We start from the raw sequence: 23,892 nt of genomic DNA on the forward strand, positions 1-23,892 counted from the left end.
GTACCATTTGTCTTCTTTATTACACTTTAATTTTAAAGTTTAAAAAGTTGGCTTCACATCAGCTTCAGTTCTACTAGAGCTATTTGCTTATTTAACAGTCACTGTACTTCCAAATAATTCATTGTGTCAATCATTTAAGACTTTTCAACATGTTAAGGCATCCAAGCATATATTATTATTTATACTGTAGCCTGTGTGAAACCCAAACTTTGTGAGACTAGTTGCTTGAGATGGTCTCACACCAGTTGCCAAAAATTGATTTGCCCTAAAATAGATGACTTGAAAACACAGTTGCACTGCAGTTTCTGTGGTGATGTGACACAAAACCAACATTGCATTGATGTAGAAACTGAAGAATCAGTAACTCATAAGAAAGCACAGGGTATTTTTTCTGACAGTTTATGTTTATCTTTTTGACTTTTGCTACTAGGCAGGTAAATGTCACTGTGCAATAGATAATATGGTGATACGTGAAGTCAATGATGATGTCATTGTAACTAATGGCAACTATTTTCCTTTGGTCACATTGCTTCCAGTAAGAAAATAGCTGATCAAAGGCTGTAAGAATGAAAGAGTATTTCAATAAGCATGTTTTAGTTATGATCATGATATGTTCCTACAGTGATCAAAATGGATCAGTCAGACATTATCACATAAAACAGACGCAGACATCACAGAGGCAGTACTATGTGGCAGAAAAACACCTATTTGATACCATTCCTGAACTTATTGAGTATCATGAACACAACGCAGCAGGTATGGGGCAGTATAAATATAACTCTATCCAAATACTTGAAATGTGAAACTCGGTAAGTGTGGGTTGCAGGTACTTTCTAATCTTGTATCTAGATGGTACAAGAGTCCTGATTACCCACAGTCGTGATAAAAGACTGAAGTCCTAATTACTTTAGTATCCATAATGACTATGTCAAGCGTAAACTTGGCAAATTTGGTAGCGCTTTTACCTCTAGGTCAGAAGGCTGTGAGCCCCCGTACCAGGAGTCTGAGCTCATAAACTAAGCTGACACTTCAGTGCAGTACTGATGGAGAGCTACATTGTTGGAGGTGCCATTCTTTGGGTGAGACATTAAACTGAGGCTTTGTCTGCCTGGTCCAGTTATTCAGATGGATATTATGGATCCTGTGGCTGTTTTTGAAGAACATCAGGCAGTTTTCTTGATGTCCTGGGCAACATTCTTTCCTCAACCAACAATGCCAAGTCGTAGATTAAATGTTCGTTCATCTCATTGTTGTTTGCAACATCTTACCATGTTCAAATTGGCTGCCACTTCTGCCTACATAACAATCTCTGCACTTCAAAATAATTCATTGTATGTGAAGCATTTTGAGATGCCATCAGGCATCTTTCTTTTTCCTACTACTGTCCTTGGGTATTGGAGCTTTTAAAGATCAGATATGGGTGGGTCTGCAGGGCTGCCCATACAAAACTGAGAGTAGATTTGATATTTTAAAAGAGCACTTTTTTCAACAACAAAAAAGTAACCTGAAACAGTTTTCTAAAAATTAAAACATTGGTTTGACAAATTTGAAAACAATTATATTTCTTAATAACTAGAAATATTATGGGATAGATTTTCCTCTTTAATGCTTGTGCATAAAGCATTGTATAGGTGGAGTGCACTGATGCCGGTCGGTTAGCGAGATGCTTGCCACTGTTGCTTTTCTGGTGCTCCTCCTCTGGCTCGTACCACATTAATGTGGACGCCCACTGCTTGGGTGCAAAATTGGACCCTTCCCTGACCAGGATACTCCAGCGGGGTCAGGAGCAGAAGTCTTCGGTGGTCACCCCACCGCATTTCTGCCGGCAGAGTGGTTTCGACACCAAAATATTTTAGCAACAGGTTCTGCTTAAATACACTGAGTACTGTTCCAGGAATATTTGGTACATTACAACAGTGACTACACTTCAAAAGTACTTTATTGGCTGTAAAGCATTTTGGGATGTCCTGAGGTCATGAGAGGCACTATAAAAATGCAAGTTCTTCCTATTAATTTTAATGGATGGAAAATCATGGAGGCACACATCTGAATTCCCGATATGGACTCCCAGCGTGTGAAGTGCAGAAGATGAAAATTTATTCTTTAAGACTAACGTCAAGTGACAATTGGTAGATCTGTCGGTTTCGCGTTGCAATTGAATCCATTACGGATTTGCCAGGAAAGTCAGAGTTGTTGTGGAATGGAGTATAATTCCTCTTATCCCAATGCTGATCTTTTGTCACGATCAACCAAGCAAACATTTGGCAACAGCACCTCAAGAGGTTTATCACTCAAAGCAGCAGCTTTTATTTGGTACTTTTTCAGATGGAAATCATTCCATAACCCTTACTTGGTGTGTGGTGCTGTTGTGTTGAATGCAAACACTAAACATATAATGTAACCCACCTTTGAATCTACACTAAAGTACAATATTAATGAGTTCTTTGGAATTTCTGATTTCCAAGTTAGAAGCTAATGTATGAAGTGTCTGCTTGTCTCAGTGGTAGCACTTTTGACTCTAAGTCAGAAAGTTGTGGGTGTTAGCCCCACCCCAACACATAATCAAAGATCCTTTGGCGCTATTCAAAGAAGAGCAGTGTAATTCTACTAGTGTCCTAACCAACATTTATCCTTCAATAGACTGGTCAGCTATCTTATTGCAGTTTGTGGGACCTTGCTGTGTGCAAATTGGCTACAAAGCAATGGTAACCAGGTGGTTATGATACTAGACTAGCAATCGAGAGGTCTGGAGTTCATAATCCCACTATGGCGAGTTGTGAAATTGAATTCAATAAAAATAGTCATTTGGGCTAGAATCAAGACAATATTAACAAAATACAAGACGACATTAACAAAATACAAGATGACATTAATAAACTTGCAGAATGGGCATGCAATTGGCAAATAAATTTCAATATAGATAAGTGTGAAGTGTTAGATTTTGGTAGGAAGAATAAGGAGGCCACATACTGCTTGGATAATAAGAGTCTAAATGGGGTAGAGGAGCAAAGGGATCTGGTTGTACAGATACACAAATCACTAAAAGTAGTGACACAGGTTAATAAGGCTATTTTAAAAAAAGCAAATCAAACACTGGGGTTCATTTCTAGAGGGATAGAATTGAAAAGCAGAGAAGTTATATTAGACTTGTATCAAACCTTAGTTAGACCACACTTGGAGTACTGTGCATGATTCTGGTCTCCATATTATAAAAAGGATATATAGGCGCTGGAGAAAGTGCTAAAAAGATTCATAAGGATGATACCAGAATTGAGAGGGTATCCTGATCAGGAAAGATTGAGCAGGCTGGGGCTCTTTTCTCTAGAAAAGAGAAGACTGAGGGGTGACCTGATAGAGGTCTTTAAGATAATGAAAGGGTTTGTAGGGTAGACGTAGAGAAGATGTTTCCACTTGTTGGGGAGACCAAAACTAGGGACCATAAATATAAGATAGTCACCAATAAATCTAATAGGAGTGGTAATGCTGTGGAACTCGTTACCGCAAGGAATAGATAAGACAAATAGCATAGATACATTTAAGGGGAAGCTAGATAAGCACATGAGGGAGAAAGGAATAGAAGGATATGGTGATAGGGTTAGATGAAGAGGGGTGGGAGGAGGCACGTGTGAAGCATAAATGTCGGCATAGACCAGTTGGGCCGAATGCCTGTTTCTGTGCTGTAAACCCTAAGTAACTCTATGTAATCAGAAAATGACCATGAAGTCTGCTGGACTGCTATAAAAACCCTTCACTTCAGGGCACAGACCTGCATCCCCTACCTGATCTGGCCTACATGAGACGCCATTCCCACACTATGGGCATGATTTTAAAATGGCGGCAGGATGGCAGTGCAGCAAACGCGAATAATAAAAACTTACCGTTCCCCACGCGATCGCGACTTAATTGATGGCCATTAATCTTGTTTCTGGGTTTGCCTTCTGAAAGCTGCAGAAATGGGCGGACTGCGCACCCCCATGACAGGCTGTCAGCTGGAGCATCTGGATTTAAAGGGCCATTGCTCCAATGGATTTTGCTGGAGCAAAGAGCCAGAAGACCGAATGGAGCAGCACAGGGGTGAGGAGGAGGAGGGGACTATTTTACCTGGCTAACAGGAGGAAGCCTCTACCACCAAGAAGGCCTGGCTTGAGGTGGCAGAAGAAGTCACAAACAGGAGCAACATCTCCTGCACCTGGGACCAGTGCAGGAAGCATTTCAATGACCTAACCAGGTCAGCAAAGGTGAGTACACTTACTGATTCTCCTGCATTGCATGGTGCACATCGCCCCCCACCCCGACCCCAACTCATTCTGCACTACCAAGACTACTCCATCACATCACTCCTCACACCCACTTAAGGCTCATCCTCAAATTACCTTCACTTCCTGAGCACTTCCTCACCTCCCCATTAGTCACCCCACCAGTACCACTCACCCCAATCCTGATCCAATGTGATGTCTCTGTCTGATGCTCACCCTCTGATGCATCTCTTTCACGGTCAGCCTCACCCAAAGCAATGCATTCATTAGCTGACCACTTCACCCTCACTCACACGCTTCTATACTTTCTCCCCTTCTAGGAGAAGACAGCGCAAAATGCATGCTCATCGAAACATGAAACATCTGTGATGATGTTTAATATTTCCTTCTGTTCTCTTACAGGCCCTTCAACGACCGCAGTAACGGCAGAGAGTGATTCCTCAGAGGAGTTCCCGGCCTCTGAGGGCGCACAGTCAAATCTTAGCGAGCCATCCACCAGCGCAGATACTCACACCTCGGTGGGTCCTAGGAGTCAGTTAGTTGGGTTGGCACCTTGTGAGTCACCAGACACAAGTGAGCACGAGCAGACACTGGTGGCAGGGGCAGCTGTGGAGAGTCCGCGTCAGGGGGAGCACTCCTCTCCAGGCTCTGCTCAGCTGGACGCAGATGCTGAACCCCAGGGGCCATCCTTTAAAAGGAGAATGAGGTACTTGAACAGGTGCCACGCGCACTCTCCAGAATAGCGCAGACGATGGAGGAGTCCAACTCCTGCATTAGTGGAATAGTGGCACAGGTACGTGAGGGAATCTCTAAGATAGTGTCACAGGGACGTGAGGAACTGTCTGAAAAAGTCTCAAGGGACTTGATGAAATGTCTGAGATAGTGTCGCAGGTAAGTGCGGGAATGTCTGCGATGGAGACAAGACTAGCCTCCGTTGAACTTCAAGCACGGCTCACAAATGAGTCCATTCAGGCCCTGACAACGGCCCTTCGGACTCAGGGTGAACAATGTTCTTCCGCTTTAAATAGGCTGACAGATACTTTACAACTGGGCTTCCAGGGCATCATACATGTCTTCCAAACTGTTCTCTGGCAGGGTGGTAGGAGTGATGTGGGCCTGGACCAGGAGAGGGATGATGGTGAAAGTGGACATGGAAGTGGGGACGCCACTCAAAGTGCACCCACATCTCACCTGTTGCCCCCATCTCAACCAGTACCCACAATGCTGCCTCCTCTCCAGGTGGCCGAGTCTGCCCCTGCACAGGTGCAGGTGGAGCAGTCTTTGGAGGGGCCCTCACGGGCTCCAAAACTCAGAGGCCGTAGGCCAAAAGCATCCAAGCAGTCCGGCCATGGACATGAGCAACCTGCCACTACCTCTGCTGCAGCCACAAGGGATGCACCACGTAGAAATAGTAGGAAGAGAAAGGCAAAGGATTTGTGATTACGACGGGTATGCACAAAGGTGGTCTTACAGACTGTGTTGTTTTTTATTTATATTTGGGTTTTGTTAAAGTCACATTAAATGTTATCATTCTCACCACTACTCCCACGTCTTGCCCATTCTTGACTGCCTTTTGTGATAGCACCCTTTCATGCGCTTCATCATGAACGGCGACACTTGATGCCACCCAGTGGGTGACTTTACAGTGGGTGTATGTACAGTTGCAGGACTGTTTTGTGCAGGGAGTGGGAGGGGGCTGCTGCTGGTGTGGGCACTGCTCTTTCCAGGTGGTGTGAGGACTGGACTATTCTCACTTCGTGATCTTATGAGAACCATTCACATATGAGTGAGTCCCTGGCCTCATGAGCAGCCAGGTGAGCTGTTTCTGTCCATGGGTTCATCCTCCTCCTTCTCCTGCTTCTCCTCAATGTTGATGGCAGATGTGGATGGTGGATGAGGGAATGGGGCCTCATTGACCAGTACCCCTCTCCGTTGCACCATGTTGTGCAGGACACAACACACTACCATAATGTGACCCACTCTCGCTGGTGCGTATTGAAGCGTTCCCCCAGAATGATCGAAGCACCGAAATCGCATCTTTAGCAGCCCTATTGCATGTTCAATTACAGACCTGGTGGCAATGTGGCTGTCATTGTATAGACGCTGTTCCTCGCTGATGGGGTTCCTCCGAGGTTTCATGAGCCACGTGTGCAGGGGGTATCCCTTGTCCCTGAGGAGCCAGCCCTTAAGGGTGTTTGGTGTGTGCAAGAGGTCTGGGATGTTGGATTCCCTCAGAACGAACGAATCATGGCAGCTGCCAAGGAAACTGGCGCACACGTAAAGGAATCTTTTGCGGTGGTCACAAATGAGCTGAGCGTTGATGGAGTGATAACCCTTTCTGTTGATGAACAGTTCTGGCTCGTGTGGAGGTGCTCAGATTGCTGTATGTGTGCAATCTATTGCACCCTGTACACGTGGGAAGCCAGCCACAGAATGGAATCCCACTGCCCTTTCCATCTGGCTGAGGTCGTCCATGGGGAAGTTAACATATTACGAGGCCCTGAGGAACAAACCGTCGGTGACCTGCCTTATACACTTGTGTGCAAATAACTGAGAGACCCCGGTGATGTCACCGGTGGCACCCTGGAATGATCCAGAGGCGAAGAAGTTGAGGGCAGTGTTCACTTTAACAGTGACGGGTAATGAGATGCCACCAGGCCCAGCTGTGAGCAGCTTGGCATGAAGGAGGTTGCAGATGTCTGCGACCACCTGGTGACTCACTCTCAGCCTCCGTATGCACTGCTCCTCAGAGAGGTCCAGGAAGCTGAGCCTTGGTCTGTAGACCTCTGATGAGGGTAGTGACTCCTGCGATGTCACTCTCTCCGTTGTTGCCTGTGGCGCAGCACTGTGTTGTGGAGCTACAAGTGGTGGAAGTGCACGCTGTGCCAGGCGAGGCTGGTGATGTTCCTCCTCGGATGTACTGGTGAATGTAGCCATCGCACCCTCCATCCTGATGGTGTCAGTTTGAGTGGGTCTGAAAAGTTGGTAAATATGTGTGAACAGAACAATTCTGAGTGGAAACCAAGAATTTTCAGTCAAAACACAAAGAACTTCCAGCCAAAAGTTTGTCTGAGAGAACTGAGTGCCCTGCTGCAATAACTGACCTTTTATCCCCGTCTGTCAAACAGGGATTTAAATGTCCAAATGGCTGCCGGCTGAAACACGATGACTTCCCAATGCCGTGTTTCACACAACACGGGAAACACGTTGAGGCAGCATTGAAATCGCTTGCCTTCATTCTAAATTACATTTATTCATTTTTAAACTACTTCAACTAGGTGATTTACTGCTTTAAATATTGTGCTGGCGGTACTTCCGGGTTCGGGAATGACACGTGCACCCAGGTGGCTCTGGGTCGTGTGCATTCTTCAGTGTCTTGGAGCTGGGATTTCTGCCCGCTCCTCGAAAAGCTGATTTTCATTGCCCCCCCCCCCCAATGCACCCGGACTTCTGTTTTAAAATCGAGCCCTATGTGTTTGATTCTTAATGCCCTCAGGGTAACTGAGGGATGGGCAATAAATACTGCCTTGCTTCCTCATCCACATCCTAAGAACAAAAATAATTAAAACTTCAAAAGTAATTGGTTGTGAAGCACTTTGTGACATTCTGAGGAATGCAAGTTCTCTTCAATTAATCATGGTGACTTCATATAAAGATATGCCGTAACATATTACAATAATTAACCATGACTATGCAGGAAAAGAATGTACAGTTGGGTTTGGCTAGAACAGACAATGTTATTGTTTTAATTGCATTTTACAAATACAAGCCTTACATAAATCTGAGTATGATGAATAGAAATAAATATTATTGGTGCATTAATAATCTTTGTATATTTATACCTTCTATTCCACAACATTGCCTAGGTCTGATCACAAGATTTCGATATCCTGTTGGACTAATGGGAAGATGCATTCCTGCAACAGCTGGCTTCAGCTATGGTACTGTAGGCTGTTCCATACACCTCTGTATATAAATCGAACATCCCATTTCCCTTTGTGTTGAGATAATAAATATGAAAAGTGATCATGTTAAACAAAAAAAATTTGTAAGATTTAAATATTTACTGGCTGATCTCCTGTAATATTACTCACAGGCAGTCTGGGTCATGTTTGGATGGACTGTTCCTTTAGGACCTTTGCTCAGGTTATCCCTTTGGAAGGTGGTGTAACTAGGGACCTCTTCAGCGTTCCAGTTCAGGCTTTTTCCCAACATATTTGTGCATGTGATAAAAATAGAGTTTCCATAAGCAGACTGAGGGGGGGTAACTTTCAACCTCAGCGGGGACAGGAAACAGGCGGTATCGGATCCAGCCCTAATATTCCGTTCCATTGACTTCAACAGAAAGGAAAATCGAGCAGGGCCTATAACGGGCGGCTGATCAGATGCTGCAAGTTTTACACCCTCACTGAAGTTGAAAGTTACCCCCTCAGTCTCCTATGATCTGACTACTGTATATTCTATCTATGTGGTGTGAGGGGATAAAATGCCACAGGATTAATAATCACCTGTTAGTTATGTTATATTGCGCACCAGAAATCAAATCGGATGCCCATGATGTCCCCCGTCTTCTTCAATAGGAAGTAAATACCACACCATCAGACACAGTTTGATAAGCAAAACGATCCTTGGCTGAAACAATCTTTTGTAGACCTTCACGATGTACGTGGATGATGCAAATTTCTAATCGATGGAGTTCAGAGGGTAAATTTTCACCTTCATCGCCTGCTGTAAAACTCGCTTCACCAGATTACCACCCAGACGGCAAAGATGAAAATTTACCTCCAGATACAACTGCAGCTGAGTAACCGGATTCATGATTCATTGTCATGGGAATTCTCTCAATTATCACCATATCTTTGAAATCAGCTGCCTCACTTCGCAAGATGAGGTACTGGACTAATTGCCAGCTGCTGTCTTCATACAAACAACTCATTTTAATGGTTCAGCAATTAAAGTAATTAAATTTGTCTCTAACACAAAAGCAAAATACTTGAAATCCGAAATAAAAACAGAAAATGCTGGAAACACTCAGCTGGTCAGGCAGCATCTGTGGAGAGAATAACAGTTAATGTTTCAGGTCAATGACCTTTGGTCAGAACTGGGAGAAGTTGGAGATTTAACAGTTTTTAAGCAAGTACAGAGCCTGGGAAAGGGGGGAGGAGGAGGAAGGGGAGAGGAGGGGAGGAAAGAACAAAAGGGAAGGTCTCTGATAGGGCGGAGGGCAGGAGTGATTAAATGGCAAAATGGATGATGGTGCAAGGCAAGGAGGGTGGTAATGGGACAAGTAAAGAAACAAAAGATGGGTCTAGAGCAGCTGTAAATGGCAACATCAGAACCATTACCAGCAGCTGCTGTCCGGAAAAATGGAACCAGTGGTTATAATCTGAAGTTATTGAAATCAGTGTTGAGTCCGGAAGATTGTAAAGTGCCTAATTGAAAGCTGAGGTGCTGTTTCTCGAGCTCACCTCACCTCTTTTTCCGGTACATTGATGATTCTATCGGTGTCATTTCCTGCTCTCACCCCAACTGGAAAATTTCATCAACTTTGTTTCCAATTTCCACCCTTACCCTGACTTCACATGGTCCATCTCCAACACTTCCCTTCCTCGACTTCTCTATCTCCATTTCTGGGGATAGGCTGTGAACCAACATCCACTGTAAGCCCACCGACGCCCACAACTACCTTGATTACACTTCCTCCCACCCCGCTTCCTGTAAGGATTCAATTCCATTCTCCAGTTTCTCTGCCTCCGTTGCATCTGTTCTGACGATATCACCTTCCACACCAGTGCTTCCAGTACGTTTTCCTTTTTTCTCAACCGAGGATTCCCCTCCACTGTGGTTGACAGGGCCCTCAATCGTGTCAGTCCCCTTTACCGCACTTCTGCTCTCACCCTTTCCCTTCCCTCCCAGAACTATGATAGGGTCCCCCTTGTCCTCACCTTCCATCCCATCAGCCTCCACGTTCAACGGATCATCCTCCAACATTTCCGCCATCTCCAGCGCGATCCCACCACCAAACACATCTTCCCCTCCCCTCCCCTTTCAGCATTCTGAATGGACCATTCCCTCCGTGACACCCTGGTCCACTCTTCCATCACCCCTAACATCTGGTCCCCTTCCCACAGCACCTTCCCGTGCGAGAGCAGGAGATGCAACACCTGCCCTTTCACCTCCTCCCTTTCCACCGTACAGAGCCCCAAACACTCCTTCCAGGTGAAACAGTGATTTACTTGTACTTCTTTCAATTTAGTATATTGTATTCACTGTTCACAATGCGGTCTCCTCTACACTGGGGAGACCTAACACAGATTGGGTGATCACTTTGCCGAACACCTCCGCTCGGTCTCCAAGCGTGACCCGGACCTTCCGGTCTCTTGTCATTTTAATTCTCTGTCCCACTCCCACTCTGACCCCATAGTCTTTGGCCTCTTACACTGTTCCAATGAAGCTGAATGGAAGCTCGAGGAACAGCACCTCATCTTTCGACGAGGCGCCTTACAACCTTCCGGACTCAACATTGATCTCAATAACTTCAGATCATAACCACTGCTCCCATTTTTTCAGACAGCAGGTGCTGGTAATGGTTCTGATGTTGCCATTTACAGCTCCTCTAGACCCATCTTTTGTTTCTTTATTTGTCCCATTCCTTGCCTTGCACCATCATCCCTTTTGCCATTTAATCACTCCTGCCCTCCACCCTATCACAGACCTTCCCTTTTGTTCTTTCCTCCCCGCTGGCTCTGTACTTTCTTAAAAACTGTTAAATCTCCAACTTCTTCCAGTTCTGACGAAAGGTCATCGACCTGAAACGTTAACTCTGTTTCTCTCTCCACAGATGCTGCCTGACTTGCTGAGTATTTCCAGCATTTTGTGTTTTAATTAAATTTGTCTGTTCTGTGATTTGTTAACGTGCATATCTTTAACGTATCAAACAGTGAGTTTTAGTCAAGAACTTTTGATTTAACTAATTCCTGAACAGAGATGCTGTCATAAGCAAAGAACATCCACCCAGGATAGACATCTCCTGCTTACCCCAGTCTAACGAAGTTAGAAGTTAATTCCTGAGGGAAATTTCTCTGGATTGAAAACTGCTTGTAAATTCCTGTGTCCTGTCCTTGGGAAAAAGGCCATATTATCAAAGGCAGAAAAACTAGCAGGAAAAGACTGGCTTTCTTTTTGTTTTATACTTAAAAAAGAAATTGTTCAATTGAAGTATAAATCTGAAGTGCAACAAACGTGAGCTGGATACAAGGCTTTGATACATATATGGGTAAGTGGTGCAAAATGATCTGCCTTTATGACAAAGCCTGTTATCTGAGTACAAATATAAGGGGAGATTGTCCTCTTCCTGGGCCAGGGAAGTGCTCAGTTCTCAGCCGCAACAAGGAGGAAAAGGGACGGAGGTGGATAACCTGATATGTCAGCTCTCCACTCCACTAATCTGCCCAGGATCTCACACCCATACCGGAGCCCGCAATGGACAGAAAGCCGGTGTCGGCTCCCTAAGGGGTGTGTGATCCTCCCGGTCCCGATTTCCTTCTGTGCTCAGATGATCCAATGCACCAGGCAGAAGGGAAAGGAAAATCTACTCCTTTAACTTTCATGAAGATTATTCTGGCAGTTTCTCTTCAGGATGGTATTAAAGGGGGAGGGGGGAGGATTTTCCCACTGGGGTTCTCCGGCTCATTTGCCATAACTTCGGCGAAAGATCCGTGGCTCTTCCAGAGGACGAGTGAGGAAACCTCGCGTGGAAATTCAGCCCCTTGAGCTCAGCCTCAGCATTTTGTACCTTCAAATCACACCCGTTAAGTGTCTTTCTAAACCTTTCTTATCTCATTTGTTGATTGCGTTTGATCATTAAAAGTAGTAACATTACAATTAAATTATTTAATTAATAATGTGAATGATGCTGTGAGACATTTTCATGCAAGTTGCTATTAGTTGCTGAATGACTTAAAGTTGTTTCCTTAACAGAAAAATGGGAGATCAACCCATCTGAGTTGACTTTCATGAAAGAACTGGGCAGTGGACAGTTTGGGGTGGTGCGTCTAGGAAAATGGAGGGCTACACATAAAGTAGCAATCAAAACCGTTTTTGAAGGTTCGATGTCAGAAGAGGATTTTATCGAGGAAGCCAAGGTCATGATGTAAGTGCTGTTGGTTGTATAGAAAAATAGGGATATGTGTGTGAATAAGAAAGGAAGGAAGGAGAGTTTCCCCTTTGCTGCATGAGCCCCACAGGTAAGTGTGGTGGGGCACAACATCCATCCACAGGACTGTTGTGTTGCTGACCCTGAAAAATTTCCTGACGTCAGCCCAATTAGCATTTTTCAGGTCTGCTTCCAGTGGCATTCCCGCCTTTGCCAGGAAGCCTGCTTTTGGAGGGTAAAAAGGGCTGGCTGCTCCTGGGCCAGTATAAGGAGAGGGACCTTTGTGACTAAAATTTAAAAATCACGGGCTGTTGGATTGAATCGAGCTCCTGTCATTGATTTTATTTCTTGAGGAAGGATTTAAAATGTAAAACTTTCCGCTGGCCCTTTGCAACATGGGACACCATTAACATAGAAACATAGAAAATAGGAGCAGGAGTAGGCCATTCGGCCCTTCGAGCCTGCTCCGCCATTCAATATGATCATGGCTGATCCTCTATCTCAATACCATATTCCCGCTCTCTCCCCATACCCCTTGATGCCTTTTGTGTCTAGAAATCTATCTAGCTCCTTCTTAAATATATTCAGAGACTTGGCCTCCACAGCCTTCTGTGGTAGAGAATTCCACAGGTTCACCACCCCCTGAGTGAAGAAATTTCTCCTCATCTCAGTCCTAAATGTCCTACCCCGTATCCTGAGACTGTGACCCCTCGTTCTGGACCCCCCAGCCAGGGGAAACATCCTCCCTGCATCCAGTCTGTCCAGCCTTGTCAGAATTTTATATGTTTCAATGAGATCCCCTCTCATTCTTCTAAACTCGAGTGAATACAGGCCGAGTCGACCCAATCTCTCCTCATATGACAGTCCTGCCATCCCAGGGATCAGTCTGGTGAACCTTCGCTGCACTCTCCCTATGGCAAGTATATCCTTTCTTAGGTAAGGAGTCCAAAACTGCACACAATACTCCAGGTGTGGTCTCACCCAGGCCCTGTTTAACTGCAGTAAGACATCCTTGCTCCTATACTCAAATCCTCTTACAATGAAGGCCAACATACCATTTGCCTTCCTATGCTGACATTATTAGTGCCAGGGTTACTATACGAGTAATGGCGGCAAATGTAATGTACGATGACAATCCATCATTACCACCGACCTTGAATACACTCACTCATATCGGGGCCGGCATAGTCATCGCCTGTTCTCACGTCCGACGGAAAATCTGAAAGTGGACGGTGGGAGAACCAGTATAATGGCTTTCCAGCCAAATTTCTATCGTCATCCACCCCATTAACACTGTAAGGCAGCATAATCAAAGCGGGAATTCTGTCTCATAGTAGGAGTGTTTGTAGCAGACTAATTGTGGGAAACGTGAAGGAAGAACATAGTCCAAAGACTGGAGTGAAGATAAAGGTCAGCTGGCAGATCATTGAGATTTGAATTGGCTTCCCCACAGTATGAACCAAGACTGAAATATATTTGGTGTAAATATATTAAATGTAGCTGTGCTAATTTTGGCTATTTGACAGCTTTTGGTATTTGTAATGACTTTTGTGTTCACCAACAATCTCATTGATTAAATATATACAGATTTATGTGGCCTTTGTAATATCTGTTGTCACACTAATCTCACTTGGGACGAACATAGAACTGATTCTAGTCTTTGGATAGACTGGACCAATTTAATTCCACACATCAAAAAGAGTCAATGAACTCTTTAACTTTTTTTAATCCAAAACTGGCATATGCTGCTCAAAGTGACACTAAATCACTACTCTTCTTTCCTCAGGAGATTATCTCACTCTAATTTAGTTCAACTTTATGGGGTTTGCACACAAAAGAGGCCAATCTATATAGTTACTGAGTTCATGGAAAATGGCTGTCTGCTCAACTATTTGCGACAGAGACAAGGCCGGCTCCACAAAGAAGCCTTATTGGGTATTTGCGAGGATGTGTGCGAGGGGATGGAGTATCTCGAGGTGAACCGTTTCATTCACCGGGACTTGGTAAGCTTTCCTGCTACAGTCAAAACTTGATTCAGGAGCATAAACTAGCAGTTTGTTAGGATGGGATGTGTAGAATATCAGCGTTTGTTAAAGTGACACTCAGTCGTAAGTAATGCTGTGTGTGTTCAGCAGCACTGTTACACTGTGCTCTCACTTAAGAAGGCCCAGAATCACGCACGTTTATATTACAGGCCTGAAATAATATACTTTAGAATCACTTGCAGGTGAAATTATCATCAGAATTACTACACATAAACATATGAGGTAAAATTCTGTTGTGTGATTTTAGTGTATGAGCACACCTCTGGTAGAACACAAAAGATTTTTGTATGGATATGTTCATATGCTAATATTATAGGGCGAATAGCAGAAGAAAGGGACAGATACTTTTCTCCTGTTTTCCAAATTGTATGTGCCCATTTATATTTTGCTCTTTACATTTTTGATCGCATATTGAAATGAGAGATGCTGGTTTTGATGAATGAAAACACGTTCTAATTGGGGCTACCAGCATCTGCTATGCATCAAGCCACTACAGTGAGGTATAACATGGTCAGGGTCAGAGAAAAGCTCCCTCTGAGTATTCCACTCAGTTGGAGCCATTCATTTAAGTATTTAAATTCCAAATGGCCAGGAATTGGTAATTTTACATCTGTTTTTATGTTTCATGTTACCAGTCATATGCGATTTCAATGGATCAGTAAAATCACTGTTATAAAGGCAAGCCCCAGAACTTTGTAAAGGTGCTTGATAAAGCACTGAAATTGTCTAACTATGAAAAAGAAGAGCATAACAATATCTAATGGGTTATATAAATTTTGAGTTCAAAATAGAGGCAGATTTTCCTGTTCCTGCACCTGGCGTATCATATCACCTGGGCACAGCACATATAACAAAATCAGATGAGGAGGATCACATGCCTGTAAGTGAGGTCACCTTGCCAATTTTCCATCCATTAATTTAAACGGATGAAAAATCAGCTGGGCTCCCTTATGGGCATGTATTCCTCCCTGTCTGATTTTCTTCTGTGGCCTGGCGATAAAATACGCCCATGTACATGAACTGGAAAATCTGCCTCCTATAATCTTATGTCCTTGATCACCATTCATGTTAAGCATGCAAAATGTTAAATAAAAGCATAGTTACCACTGCACCAATAGCTTACAGTACAGCATTATTTAGGGAAAATATTGATGTGATAAGGTTCCACATTTGTATTTAAGTTTCAGTTCCAGCAAGCATGTGGTTTAGAGTGGTAATAAAAATACACTTTGAAATTTTTCTCAAAGAAAAATATAGGAATACTGTTCCTGAAACAACAAGAACAGTCCATTTCACCACATTTTTTTCCCATCCAAAAATTAGAATGTTTTTAGCAGTAAAAGATAAGGAGAATGCCCATAAAATATCTAAATACTTCTTGGCCATTCCATCCTATGCAGCAATCAAAATGGTGCCTTTTGCATTTTTTTTTCAGAAACCAACTTATAATTCTATGCACGATTCCTGATTGGTATCTGCAACTGTGCAGGAAATTTAAAAAATTGCTTTAAGTCTGTTCTCTCAGCTGTGAATGTTGAGTTGCAAGTGCATGAAAAAGTACAAAGCCAGCTTCAAGCCCACTGTTGTTTAAAACAATACCTAGTACTAACCTGGTTTCTCCTTTCAGTTGGAGTTGGCTTGCCTCTAGATCAAAAGGTTGCGGGTTCAAGCCCCACTCCAAGACTTGAGCACATAATCTCAGCTGACACTTCAATGCAGTATTGATGGAGTGCTGCAGGCTTTTGGATCAGACATTAAACTGAGGCTCCGTCTGTCCTCTCAGGTGGACGTAAAAGACCCCAGGGCACTATTTGAGGAAGAGCAGGGGTGTTCTCCCTGATGTCCTGGCCAAAATTTATCCCTCAAACAACATCACTAAAACAGATTATCTGGTCATTTAGCTCACTGCTGTTTGTGGGACCTTACTGTGCACAAATTGGCTACATTGATTGCAATTCCCTACATTACAACAGTGACTACACAAAAATATTTCATTGGCTGTAAAACGCTTTGCGACTTTCCTGAAGTCTTCAAAGGCACTATATAAATGCAAAATCTTTCTTCTTTCTTTTATGACAGATTCTTCTTCAACCCAGTTCTTTGCTCATGACATTGTCTGACTGTCTGATAGAAGACAAGCTGGTGAATAGCTTGGGCTCATCAGACGGGAAGTACATCAAGCTGGACGATACAATGCAATACTTGGGGTGGAATTTCTGCGGGGCTTCTCCGAAACTCCCACAGTAACGTTGGTGGAATCCCCGGATAAACGTGTAACACATATGCTGTTTTTCTGGGATTTCCACTGATCTTCCACCAAAGTTGCAGTAGGTGATTGAGAGAATCCCTGTGGAAATTCAACCCCCTCCCCTCTAGAGTTTCTACAGTCGGAAATTTAGTTTGCATTGACCAGTGTGTTGTAGTAACTGTCATAATGCAGTGTTAACAGCCTTAACAAAGTATACATCTGTTAATCAGCATGGAATTAATCTATGGCCTTGTTATTTCTTCTTATAACTAGGCTGCCAGAAACTGTTTAGTGGGTGACAAGAATGTGGTGAAAGTATCTGATTTTGGAATGGCAAGGTAACTTGTTTCTCAACTATGGAATGCTAAAATTAATTTTAAATTTCTATTAGATTATCATTATTAATTGAATGTTAACAGACATTGATTAATCTACTTTGGGGTCTTGCTGGAGTCTTTGTAAGGGAGTAATCTCACTAACGATATCAGAAATTGCAGAAATGAAGTAATTTTGAAGTTGTCTGAAGCATAAAATGAGATTATTGCTTTGCAACCCCTTACATATATCTTTTTATAATAATTCCATAAAATGGAATTCAACTCTGTTTCATTGTGTGTTCTTTCACCAGTATCATTGGGCAATGTGTTCCACTATTTGTTGTGTAATTGTATCCTTGTTTAATGATTAACAATTATGATGGAATTACTGCATGTTTATCTAGTGATAATCAATGGTTGGAAATAATACTGAATACAATAAATTATCAACACATAAAAATGCCCTGTTATAAACAAGCTTGTTACTTACCTTTCAAATGAGCAAGACAGTTTGTAACCTTTCAGGTCACTTACATGCTTTGTAGCTATTAATATTACTAAATGTCTATTGATCAAAAAGATATTGCAAAACAATGGCCTAGAAATTCGAGTGTGCCTGAAAACATGGGCGGGGCTTGCAATACAAGCGCCTGTTCACGTGTTCCCAGGAAGCACGTCAAATTCGTGCTGGGACCTCATTAAAATGATTCAGGCGTGCAGCCAGCACTACGCGTGCTATTCATTGGCTGCATGCCTATTTGGCGGGAAATCAAGTGTCTCTGACACCACTTAAAAGCAGAAAGCACCTCCTAAAAGGGATGTGCAGACTGGCTGCATAGAGCAGGGAAACTTCCCAAATTCGAGAAGATGGCTGGAAGAGGTTCAGACAGGGCACCCAGGTTCTCCAATGCCGTGTTGGTAATTTTCACCTTCAGTGGGAGTGGAAAACTGGTGATACCAGATCAGCCACCCGTTATACACCCTGCCTGATTTTTCTTTCCATATATGGGCGTATATAACAGGTGCTGATCTTGTGCTGCCAATTTTCAGCCAAAGTTGAAAATGACCCCCGACATCCTTTTATTCTGTGCTCTTTTCTGGGCTTCATTACCCACACTCTCCTTCCTGCGCTTGCTTTGTTGTGCTTCAAGCTGGCTCTACCAGCATTAAGCTGATTGCTACACTCCACTCTCCCTCAATATTGACTGCCTTTTTCTCTTTTCAGCTTTATATAAACTTGAGCTCATCCAAAACTCTACTGCCCATATCCTAACTTGTACCAAGTCCCGTTCACTAATCACCCATGTGCTCGCTGACCCACATTGGCTCCCGGTCCGGGAACGCCTCGATTTTAAAATTCTCATCCTTGTTTTCAAATCCCTCCATGACCTCGCCCCTCCCTATCTCTGTAACCTCCTCCAGCCCTACAACCCTCTGAGATCTCTGAGTTCCTCCAAATCTGGCCTCTTACGCAACTCCGATTTTCATCGCTCCACCATTGGCAGCCATGCCTTCAGCTGCCTAGGCCCTAAGCTCTGGAATTCCCTCCCTAAACCTCTCTGCCTCTCTATATTTCTCTCCTCCTTTAAGACACTTCTTACAACCTACCTCTTTGACCAAGATTTTGGTCACCTGTTCTAATATCTCCTTAGATGGCTCGGTGTCAAATTTTGTTTGATAACGCTCCTGTGAAGCACCTTGGGACATTTTACTAGGTTAAAGGCGCTATATAAATGCAAGTTGTTTACCCATAATAAAATACATGTGCCCATCACTGGGTGCTCACTGCTGCTTGATATAGTACCTGACATGGGGCTTGATTTTAACACAAAAGTCCAGATGCGTTGGGGGCAGAGGCGCAAAGAAAATTGCTTTTTGAGGAGCGGGCAGGAATCCTGGCTCCAAGACGCCGAAGAACATGAACAACCCAGAGTTAGTTGGGGGTGCGTGCTGTTCTCAAACCTGGAAGTGCCGGCGGGACGATATTTAAATCAGCAAATCACCTAGTTAAAGAAGTTAAAAAATGAATAAATGTAATTTAGATTGAAGGCAAGCGATTTCCACGCTGCCTCAACGTGTTTCCCGTGTTGTGTGAAACACGGCATTGGGTAGTCATTGGGTTTCAGCCGGCAACCATTTGGACATTTAAATCCCTGTTTGACAGATGGGGATAAAAGGTGAGCTATTGCAGCAGGGCACTCAGTTCTCTCAGACAAACTTTTGGCTGGGAGTTCTTTGTGCTTAGACTGAAAATTCTTGGTTTACACATAGTTACCAAATTTTCGGACCCCCTCAAATTGACACTATCAGGGCGCGATGGCTGCATTCACCAGTACATTCGAGGATGAGGAACATCACCATCCTCACCAGGCACGGTGTGCACTTCCACCACTTGTAGCTCCACAACGCAGCGCTGCGTCACAGGCACCTGCACAAGAGCACAGAGGGCAACACCAGAGAGAGTGACGTCGTAGGAGGCTCTACCCTGGTCAGAGGATCTATTGACCGAGGCTCAGCTTCCTGGACCTCTCTGAGGAGCAGTGCATACAGAGGTTGAGAGTGAGTTGCCAGGTGGTCGCAGACATCTGCAGCCTCCTTCATGCCGAGCTGCTCCCCGCTGGGCTTGGCAGCATCTCATTACCCATCGCTGTTAAAGTGACCACTGCCTTCAACTTCTTCACCTCTGGATCATTCCAGTGTGCCACCGGTGACATCGCCGGGGTCTCTCAGTCGTCTGCACACAAGTGTATAAGATAGGTCGCTGTCGGTTAGTTTTGCAGGGCCTCGCAATACGTCAACTTCCCCATGGACGACCTCAGAGAGCAGTGGGATTCCACTCTGTGGCTGGCTTCCCATGTGTACAGAGTGCAATCGATTGCATGCATATAGCAATCCGAGCACCTTTACATGAGCCAGGACAATTCATCAACAGAAAGGGTATCACTCCATCAACACTCAGCTCATTTGTGACCACCACAAAAGATTTCTTCACGTGTGCGCCAGATTCCTTGGCAGCTGCCATGATTCATTCATTCTGAGGGCATCCAACTTCCCGGGCCTCTCCCACACACCAAACAACCTTAAGGACTGGCTCCTCGGGAACAAGGGATACCCCCTGCACACGTGGCTCATGACACCTCTGACGAACCCCATCAGCAAGCAACAGCATCGATACAATGACAGCCACATCGGCACCAGGTTTGTGATTGAACATGTGATAGGTTTGCTGAAGATGCGATTTCGGTGCCTCGATCATTCTGGGGGAACGCTTCAATACGCACCAGAAAGAGTGGGTCACACAACATGGCGCAACAGAGAGGGGTACCGGTTGATGAGGCCTCATGCCCTTAGCCAGCAACCACATCTGCAATCAACATTGAGGAGCAGCAGGAGCAGCAGAAGGAAGAGGAGGAGGAAGATGAACCCATCGTTAGAGCAGCGGCTCATCTGGCTTCTCGTGAGGCCAGGGAGTCACTGATACATGAATGATTCAGATAAGATCACAAAGTGAGAATAGTCCAGTCCTCACACCACCTGGAAAGAGCAGCACCAATACCAGATTCCCCCCCCCACTGCACAAAACAGTCCTGCAACTACATATACACGCACTGTAAAGTCACCCACTGAGTGGCATCAAGTGTCGCCGTTCGTGATGAAGCATATGAAAGGGCGCTATCACAAAAGGCAGTCAAAAAGTGGCTATAGTGGTGAGAATGATAACATTTAATGTGACTTTAACAAAAACCAAAAATAAATGAAAAACATGACAGTCTGTCAGACACCCTTGTGCATACCTTTTGTGACCACAAATCCTTAACCTTTCTCTTCCTACTACTTCTACGTGGTGCATCCCTTGTGGCTGCAGCAGTGGTAGTGGCAGGTTGCTCATGTCCATGGCCGGACTGCTTAGATGCTTTTGGCCTATGGCCTCTAGGTTTTGGAGCCTGTGAGAGCCCCTCCATAGACTGCTCCACCTGCACCTGTGCAGAGGCAGACTCGACTATCTGGAGAGGAGGCAGCATTGTGGGTACTGGTTGAGATGGGGGCAACGGATGAGATGTGGGAGCGCTTTGAGTGGCGTCCCTACTTCCATGTCCACTTTCGCCATCATCCCTCTCCTGGTCCAGGCCCACATCACTCCTACCACCCTGCCAGAGAACAGTTTGGAGGGCATGTAGGATGCCCTGGAAGCCCAGTTGTAAAGTATCTGTCAGCCTGTTTAAAGCGGAAGAACGTTGTTCACCCTGAGTCCGAAGGGCCGTTGTCAGGGCCTGAATGGACTCATTTGTGAGCCGTGCTTGAAGTTCAACGGAGGCTAGTCTTGTCTCCATCGCAGACATTCCCGCACTTACCTGCGACACTATCTCAGACATTTCCACAGTTACCTGTGACACTATTTCAGACAATTCCTCACGTCCCTTGACACTACCTCAGAGATTCCCTCACGTACCTGTGCCACCATTCCACTAATGTAGGAGTTGGACTGCTCCATCCTCTGCGCTATTGTGGAGAGTGTGCGTGGCACCTGTTCCAGTACCTCGCAAATGTGCTGCTGCCCCTCGATCATTCTCCTTTTAAAGGATGGCCCCTGGGGTTCAGAATCTGTGTCCAGCTGAGCAAAGCCTGGAGAGGAGTGGGCCCACCGACGCCGACTCTCCACAGCTGCCCCTGCCACCAGTGTCTGCTCGTGCTCACTTGTTTGTGATGACTCACCAGGTGCCAACCCAACTAACTGAGGACTAGGACCCGCCGAGGTGTGAGTATCTGCGCTGGTGGATGGCTCACTAAGATGTCACTGTGCGCCCTCAGAGGCCTGGAGCTCTTCTGAGGAATCGCCCTCTCCCGTCACTGCGGTCACTGAAGAGCCTGCAAGAGAACAGAAAGCAATATTAAACATCATCACAGATGTGTCATATTGCAATGAGCATACTGAGGTGTTCAGCATGGCAAGCATTGTTAACATCAATTCATGTTGTATGTGATGAATGTTAAAGTTGTGTCACCAGACATTTATGGGGTACCAGTCTCGGCGTCCCCGACGGACAGGCACTCGAGAGTGTGGCTGATCTGCACAGCCTCCTCCTCCGTCTCTGTGAGGATCACCATTTGCTGTGGCCCCCTCCAGTCCTCACCCTCTCATGTGCATTTTGCGCTCTCTTCTAGAAGGGGAGAAAGTACAGACATGTGAGTGAGTGAGGGTGAAGTGGTCAGTCGAAGAATGCATTGGTTCGGGTGAGGCTGACCATGAAAGAGATGCATCAGAGGGTGAGCGTCAGACAGGGACATCACATTGGATCAGGATTGGGGTGAGTGGTAGTGATGGGGTGACTAATGGGGAGCTGAGGAAGTGCTCAGAAGGTGAAGGTAAGTTGAGGATGAGCCTTAAGTGGGTGTGAGGAGTGATGTGATGGAGTAGTCTTGGCAGTGCAGAATGAGTTGGGGGGTGGGGGCGGTGATGTGGAACACGGAATGTAGGAGAATAAGTATACTCACCTTTGCTGACCTGGTTAGGTCATTGAAACGCTTCCTGCACTGGACCCAGGTGCTGGATATGTTGCTGCTGCTCATGACCTCCTCTGCCACCTGAAGCCAGGTCTTCTTGGTGGCAGAGGCAGGGCACTTCCTCCTGTCGGCTGGGTAAAATAGTTCCCTTCTCCTCCTCACCCCGGCCAGTAGCACCTGAAGTGAATCTTGGTGCAGCCTTGCCCCTGGGCTGCTCCATGTGTCTTCTTGCTAATTGCTCCAGCAAAATCCACTGGAGCAATGGCTCTTTAAATGTAGACACTGCAGCTGACAGCCTGTCATGTGGATGTGCAGTCCACCCACTGTGCAGTTTTTGGATGGCAAACCTGGAAACATGATTAATGGCCACCAATTAAGTCGTGATCACGTGGGGAATGGTAAGTTTTTATTATTCGCGTTTGCCTCGGGTCCATTAACCCCCACCCCCCCGCTGCCTTATTAAATTGTGTCCCATGGTGTCTGTTTGTAAATGTAGATATAGATGCAGGCAGGTGTAGACCGGATGTTATTTTAAAAAGCCTCCTTCCTGAGAGGCTTTTCAGCTATGGGTAAGCAGAAGGAAATGGCTGATCATTGTGGTATAATTGTTGGTAGTCATGGACTCAGAATATCTGTGTCAAAAGCAAACTACTAATTATTGTAAACTATTTCCACTGTTTGGGGAATCTAGGACTAGGGGACATAGCCTAAAAATTAGAACCAGGACTTTCAGGAGTGAAGTTAGGAAACACTTCTACAGGCAAAGGATGGCAGAAGTTTGGAATTCTCTTCTGCAAACGGCAGTTGATGCTAGCTCAATTATTAATTTTAAATCTGAGATTGATAGATTTATGTTAACCAAAGGTATTGAGGGATATGGGGTTAAGGCGGGTATATGGAGTTAGGGCACAGATGGCCTACTCCTGTTCCTATGTTCCTAGAATTGTAAGCCTAATGACAATGCCACCTCAAAAGAGTAACCAGATCAACTCTGAGATGTACCAACAATTAGTAGAGAGTAATAACTGCACAATTGCTGATTTTGCTAAAGAAAGTGACCTCTGTACCAGATAACATATCAACAGGGGCACAAGAACCTAGATTATTTATTTATTTATTCTCGTTCTGGCAAGGCCGCATTTATTGCCCATTCCTTGGTGCGCTGAGAAGGTGGTGGTGGGCCTTCTCATTGAGCTGCTGCAGCCACTTGTGATGATGTTCCTCCCACAATAGTAGGGAATTCCTGGATTTTGACACAATGACAATGAAGGAACAGTCAGATGGTGTGTGACTCAGAGGAGATCTTGAAGGTGGTGATGTTCTCATGATGTTGCTGCTGTTGTCTTTCTTTGTGGTAGAGGCTGTGGAG

General features: G+C 44.8%; 1 protein-coding gene across 1 annotated transcript in view; it reads left to right on the forward strand.

Annotated features, from left to right (window-relative positions):
- Positions 1 to 23,892, forward strand: part of txk (TXK tyrosine kinase) — a 74,090-nt gene that overhangs the window by 33,916 nt on the left and 16,282 nt on the right. The window contains exons 8-12 of the mRNA XM_067988126.1: positions 623 to 756; positions 8,123 to 8,197; positions 12,237 to 12,408; positions 14,198 to 14,414; positions 16,978 to 17,042. Coding sequence (XP_067844227.1) covers positions 623 to 756; positions 8,123 to 8,197; positions 12,237 to 12,408; positions 14,198 to 14,414; positions 16,978 to 17,042 — 663 coding nt within the window. The remainder of the gene's footprint in view (positions 1 to 622; positions 757 to 8,122; positions 8,198 to 12,236; positions 12,409 to 14,197; positions 14,415 to 16,977; positions 17,043 to 23,892) is intronic.

Source organism: Heptranchias perlo, chromosome 1 (genome assembly GCF_035084215.1).
Source record: "Heptranchias perlo isolate sHepPer1 chromosome 1, sHepPer1.hap1, whole genome shotgun sequence".
NCBI classification, from domain to species: domain Eukaryota; kingdom Metazoa; phylum Chordata; class Chondrichthyes; order Hexanchiformes; family Hexanchidae; genus Heptranchias; species Heptranchias perlo.